The sequence below is a fragment of the Botryllus schlosseri genome, chromosome 1 (assembly GCF_051294905.1).
Source record: "Botryllus schlosseri isolate E-star chromosome 1, Bs_hap1, whole genome shotgun sequence".
NCBI lineage: Eukaryota > Metazoa > Chordata > Ascidiacea > Stolidobranchia > Styelidae > Botryllus > Botryllus schlosseri.
Window position 1 is genome coordinate 17424221 of NC_137236.1, and position 6756 is coordinate 17430976.

Below are 6756 nucleotides of genomic sequence, written 5' to 3' on the forward strand. Positions count from 1 at the left end.
CGGTTGGCATTATTATTAGTTGTAAGATTGACGGCGTTCGGTATCTCTGTTATTTGTGATGAGATGAACATATGTCAACTCCATGCTGCACCACTCAAAAATGAACCGTTAAGTACATTACCAACGTTTAAATGATGTGAAGTATTTGCTTATGACACCACAAAAGGAATGCTACTTACAAGCTACGTACAGTAGGACTACAGCTGATATGAAGATTGTACGATATTGCACACCCGGTCAACATGTCCCGAAGCATAAACTCGCCTGTTTATTGTGATAGGTAGGCTATAGTCATTAGTATATTTTAATGCGGATCTGGTACACCCCAGAAGGCTTACACCCCATTGCAGTGGTACACTCTTTTAAAAATTTAAAAAATTTTGGTACACCCCAGGTTGAAGAGCCCTAGTATAGAACTATAGATTACACTTGATAATCCTAAATTCAGACTCGACCGTCAAAACTATATCTGAAGCATTGCTATTTGTTGACCTCGCAACAAACTCCCGACAACTTGCGTCAATGACAATGTTATTGTTAATCATGGCATATCTTATTCTCGAAATGTAAAGTGTCAAAGCACGCAAAGCTACCAGTTACAAAGAGAAGCTTTCGCAGGTGAAACTTTCGGATTCGCAAAAATAGCCTGGTCGGTGGGTAATCGCAGAACTATTAATGAAAAACTCAAATAATTTCGCCTAAACGGATTGGAATTACATCAAATTTATTCAAATCGTTTTTATTGACAACTCCGCAATTTCATGGGGTTGACAGTAAAATTTGAAGAATTATTTTTAAATATTTTTTATAGTAAATTCAAACTTTTCAAACTCCTGTGCGTTCACATCTACCTTGGAATCGAGCTAAATTTGTTGTGCAGCATTTTTCGGCAACCTATAAGTTTAATCAGTGAAACCCCGGGATCAGGAAAAATAGTTATTTCAGCACAATCCTACTGCAGGGGCATTGTCGGAAATCACTTGCATTGTGTGAAGAGAACGACAAGTAACATGGTGTAATAGTACTTTAACATAATTGTAAACTGCCTGCTTTAACAGTCACATGGATGAAGGGCTACAGGTACTGATTCTATAACCGGTAGAACCTTTCGGATATTGTAAATTTAGGATGATCTTATAGCATCAACTATCTTATAATTCTTGATCTATATTGGGATATAGGCTAATCCATTAAAACAATTCGTTAGCTCTGCAAAAGAATAGATACATTAGATTTGCATGGATCAGGGGCGGGCGACATACGGCCCGCGAAGGGATTTTGTCCGACCCGCGGACAGTTTTCCGTCTTACATGATAATGTGGCCCACATTGTCATCGTCATTATTGGCGAGAAATGGCATTGAAGTTACATGGCTGTTGTTGAAATACATTCATTAAATACGATTTATTCCTTGTATATGAGGATAAATGGACGAATAATGTAACGATTCAGCGATCCGGCCCGCCAAGTACTTAATTTTCCTATATCCAGCCCGCCGACTGGAGAAGTTGCCTGGCCCTGGCATAGATCCATATAACAACATTACTCGATAAGTATGTCTCTATCAGTGAGGTCTACTTATGATAAGAACTGGCATCGCAGCATAGGAGGTAACATTGGGTGTGCTTCGATCTTCAATATACTCTTACACCATTCATTATGCTATACTTCGGTCACCTGTGATTCGTGTGATAGGTAGCAACGATGCCTACACAGCTGCGTCTACGAAGAGCCAAACCACATCATACTCTCAATTTATTTCATCGTCACCATTTCCAAATCAAGGTAGTCTGTAAATATTTGTCAAATGTTTTTTTTCTTCTATGGGATACAGTCCTAATATTGCTATAGCCATAACCAGTGGTATCGTGAAGCCTGAAAATAATCTAACAATTGATCACTTCAGGATGTGAGACGAAGTAGGGCACATATCAGCGACCACAGTTTCTTGCGATTTACAAAACGATTGCAAAAGCGCCGAGCTACAACCTGGATGTCTTTTTAATCAGGGATTCTGAAACGTGGAAGGCAAGAAGACGTTATCACGCTCCAGTAAAATATTATTGCGGGTTAATCGGACTAAAGCTATATTTCCCATTATCTAGAATCGACCTCAAAGCAGAACAGATATATAGGACAGCTGAAGGATTCTTTTCGTTACGCCTGACTGCTTTGGTACCTCAACATCTAAAATGAAACACGGTGTTTTTAGAAAACCGTAACAAGTAACGTTTACTATGAATACCTTTGTGTGGTATACTAGTGGAGTTATAGTATTCGCGAATTCAATTATGGCGTTACCGCACGCCGGTGATCAATTTCCCACCACCGAAGAAGTCATGCAGAGACTTTCCTACTTGGAACAGAAAAATTCCGACTTCGAATACCGCCTCAGTTTGAAGATACTACAACTCACAGGTATTCGTTTGCTTGCGCATAAGCCTTTACAATTTTAATGACAGTTTGTTTTTTTCCTAATTTTTCTTTTCCTTGAAGTTTCATGCTAATGCAATTATAATATTAATCACAATCAACAGTTTTATTATTCTATTTGCTCAAGACTCAAGAGACACCATGCACAATACGATGCAAAAGACAAATGCGATGCAACGAACATATAGCAGTAGGGTTGCAGTTAAAACAAATCGTCCCTATAGGCCCTTACCACATTTACACAATATGGCATTAATATTACATCTTTTGAAAAAAAAACAGTTTTCTCTCAAAAGTTGTTAATTGTGTAAATACTGTCCAAAACATGTGGTATACGTCCATGGAAGATTTTTACACGATATCGTCGACGTATAGGCCTACGATATGTCATATGGTTGAAACCCTCAAAATCGCCGTCGGTTCAACAGTTACAGCACTCAGATATATAGATCGTACGGAATGGGTGTTTTTATGATGATGACTGCCTACCTTAATAATGCTGCGTAACGATGTAGTCCTGGTTTCACTTAAATATATTTTTGGTCCGTTTATTACAACGGTCGTAAACCTATTTCGTCAAAGAATCCTTATTCACCCTACATCTCCAAATGTCATTATTAATGCACTGTGACGTCGCAATCACATATTCGTGACGGCAGGGCTATAAATCAAAACATAAAAACAATAAATAACATGTTTTAAACAAGAACCATGCCTTAAACTGGCTTGTTTTAATTTCATTTCTGCTTTAAATACAACCATAGATAGGCGGATATCGAAACGAAGAAGTACGGTATCGGAATGTAGCATTCACCACGGCTTAATTCACAATTTAGAAGTGTACGAATTTGATCTTGCGGCTGTCTTTCGTTTTTATAGATGATTTACCTGTCTACTTTCATTCGCTTCCGTTGTAGTTATCTCATCCTCCACTATAGGTGTTTTCTGTGCTGTTTTGTGATGACGCCATATAATCGCAACGTACGATGAGTAGAAGTCCAGATTAACGCTGTAACTTCGAAACGTGCTACTGCCGAGACTCTAATTGGGTTTCTCGGACCGATGGCGATGTATGTACTATTAACGCCAACTTCTGAACTAATATCACAAATGTTGTGTTAACGTGATGTTAATAGATAGAAATACTGATCGTTATATTAGCCGTCTTGGATCAGGATCATTTGTATCCAGATAAGTGTGCAGTTGAATGGAATGGTATCTGCTTCTTTGCCTTATTCTATCATCCCGGCAAAATCAATCAAGAGGCTGCAAGACTAGCATGCAAAAAACGAGGCGCGAAACTTGGCAACATTTATGAGGCGGATCAATACCAAGATATCATGGAATATCTTCGACCATATATCGCTGCCAGAAATAATGGAGGAAAATCGTTTGGCATCAGAACTGGAATGAGATACGAGCCGACGGTAATAATGTTTTTTTTATTAAACGTGAATGTTTACAAATCAATTTTTAGCAATGGAATAGAAGAAACATCTCTTTAATCGCGGGTATTCCAAGTAACACGGTTATCACGAAATTCTGTCCAGTAGGTAAACTAAGCTTGACAAGAACCACTGAATTCACGTGATATGTATAATTGAAAGAAAAAGGTTACCACGAATAAACATAATCCTAGTAAGGACTAGCATCAGGCAAATCTTGCGGCTATGCATTAAAACCAAATTGCCATTTACTCTGCCGCAGCCGGATCCAGGTCACGTAAGTATTGGAAATTATATATTCATAAATGTCACCTTTTTGTCGGAAATTTGATGGTTCCCAATTTATCGTTACACGGTTCTTTTTTTGTTCTTTGTTCCAAATGTTTTCCTGTAATCACGCATCGATGATAGAATTCATTGACGCTTAAAATCGAACATTATTTTTTTGATATGGCGCTTGAGTTTGGTGACACAAGTAGTGAATATAGTAATTGTAACGAAGTTTGCTTCGCAGCTCATTTTACAATCTGACATAAAAATACATGACGTGCCTTCGTTATTATTTTCTAGTCTCAAGTCGTTTACCTGCCAGATGACAGTGAGGCGCCATTCGTACATTGGAGATCGGGATATCCTATGCCAGCATCTGACCAAACTACTGTACTACTCAACGTATTTCCTGGAGGATCGGAATATAATGGGATGTACAACTTGAAATCTTCGGCTGGAAGCTTTGCTATTTTATGCCAAATAAATATATAGAACACGTGAATGCATCTACTTTTTTTGATACACAATGGTATAATCACTGTAAAATTTTGTCAGTGATAATTGCGATTAAGTGAATAAAGCGATTAATTTAATTACCATTGGTGTACCGATAGACGAGTTTATAGTTCGTATACAAAATGTGATCTCGAGATGAAGAAGATGAAGATTGAGAAGAACCAAGCTATAACCTAGTCCTATCCTGTACAAGGCATAGCCATGCCTGAAAGTTATAATAGTATACAGCGCTTCCCAATTGGTGTACAAGTGTCAGAGATATGCCCTGCATCAACCAATATGCCCGTGAATTTATAATATAGCACTTCCTCTAAACCACCGTTATTTATTCGCAGTGAACTGAAACGTTAAGGGACTTTGAGACTCCATCATATACCACTGCACGTTAGAAAACGATATCAAATGTTACTAAATCATATAACACTGAACGGTAGAAAACCATATCAATGTTACTTAGTGCATGAAACACTGACATGTTAGTCAATTTGGATTCCTGCTCAAACATAATATGGCTTATGACATTCCTCCGCGTTGGTCTCCGGTGGTTGGTACACGTGTGGAAGAAATGATTAATTTTAACATCAAGTCAAATAACCGGGACTTTCAAACACTTGTATTTGAGAAATGTATCGTTCATGGCAGGAAAATGATTCAGCGGGCATGTAGGACCCGCTATGTTAACCAACCATTGATAGGATAGCGATACCAATATCACCCTTTTAGGATGGGTGCTGAAAATAGTAACACTATTTTAATGGAATGATGTACATTAGTCTATGTATGTGTGAATGGTTAAATACATATAGTAACTATGTAGTTTCAAAATCATCCATAAACACAATCTATGTATAATTCTTTTTATTGAAGTTTTCAAAGTGATAATGAAAATATAATGAAAATACTTGAATACTTTGGAATGCGTTTACATGAGCATAAGAAATTAGCATAGTATCCTACTACGCGTTATTGCCACCATGGTATTAAGTTTCTAAACAGAACAATGCCTAGTCCGTGTGAAATTCCGTTCTACTGTAGTAAACAAAGAACTAATCTGCATATTTGAAAGAAATCTCACTAATGTTGTATTAATCCCACGCATATACAATACATAGAATAATCATCGGTTGTTAGTCTTACCAAGAATGAAGTTGAGCGATAGTGCTTTCCATTTACTGGATGGTATTTCTGTCATATATATGCCACGTTAGCTGATCCTAGCACAATTAATCTAGTGCAGGGTTGGGCAAACTACGGCCCGCGGGCCGCATGAGGCCCGAAACTACATTTTGTGCGACCCGCGAAAGGTTCAAGAAATCGATATAATGGGTACTAAAAATAGAATTACTGCAAGGATTAGATTAAACTACTTCCCTATATATTTCACCGCGATAACTAAATGTTGTAGTCGAACAATGGTATATTTTTATTTTATTGTTGGCGCGTTAGCCCGACATTAAGGCCCACGCATTTTAAAAGGTAGCTTAACATATCAGAAAGTCAGATGGGACTGACTTTCCGATCACGAGTGTAATTTTACATTGGCCACTCCAGAAGTTTATTATTCTAGGTTTATTCAATTTAGGAATCAGGGTCTGAGTTGAGCCCAAGGTCCACTTTGAATTACCATCTGTGGCCCGTATGTCTTAAGCGCATATAACTATATTCTCGTAAATCTATGGTAATTCTTGGATTATCCACCGATCAAGGATAATCCCAGAATTATCAAAGAAAAACTGAAATAACTCCGCTTCTACAGCTTGGAATTGAGTCAAATTTGTTTGGCATAGTTGTTGAAGACAGCCCAACAATTTCTTGGGGTTGGAGAAAAAATTTGAAAAAAAAATATTTTTGCATTTTTTAGCAAATTCAAAATTTTCAAACTGCACGAAACCAGCGAATGAATTCAAATTTCGTGTGCGTCGTTTTTTAAGGCAACCTAACGATTTAATCACGTAGCCAACCAGATTCAGGAAAAATGTTATTTTTTAACAGCCATAATGTACATCGTTAAAACCCCAACGATAAACTATAAAACGACATTGACCATTCTGACTTATGCCTATCTATTTACTTATACCATGCATACCGACAA

At 37.6% G+C, this 6756-nt stretch overlaps 1 protein-coding gene across 1 annotated transcript; it reads left to right on the forward strand.

Moving 5' to 3' along the window:
- The first annotated feature begins 2180 nt into the window (after positions 1-2180).
- On the forward strand, positions 2181-4741 carry LOC145437982 (uncharacterized). Its single transcript, XM_080315352.1, has 3 exons — positions 2181-2418; positions 3625-3860; positions 4449-4741. The coding sequence occupies exons 1-3, from the start codon at positions 2238-2240 to the stop codon at positions 4638-4640; spliced, it is 609 nt and encodes a 202-aa protein (XP_080171478.1). The 5' UTR covers positions 2181-2237; the 3' UTR covers positions 4641-4741.
- Positions 4742-6756: the final 2015 nt, after the last annotated feature.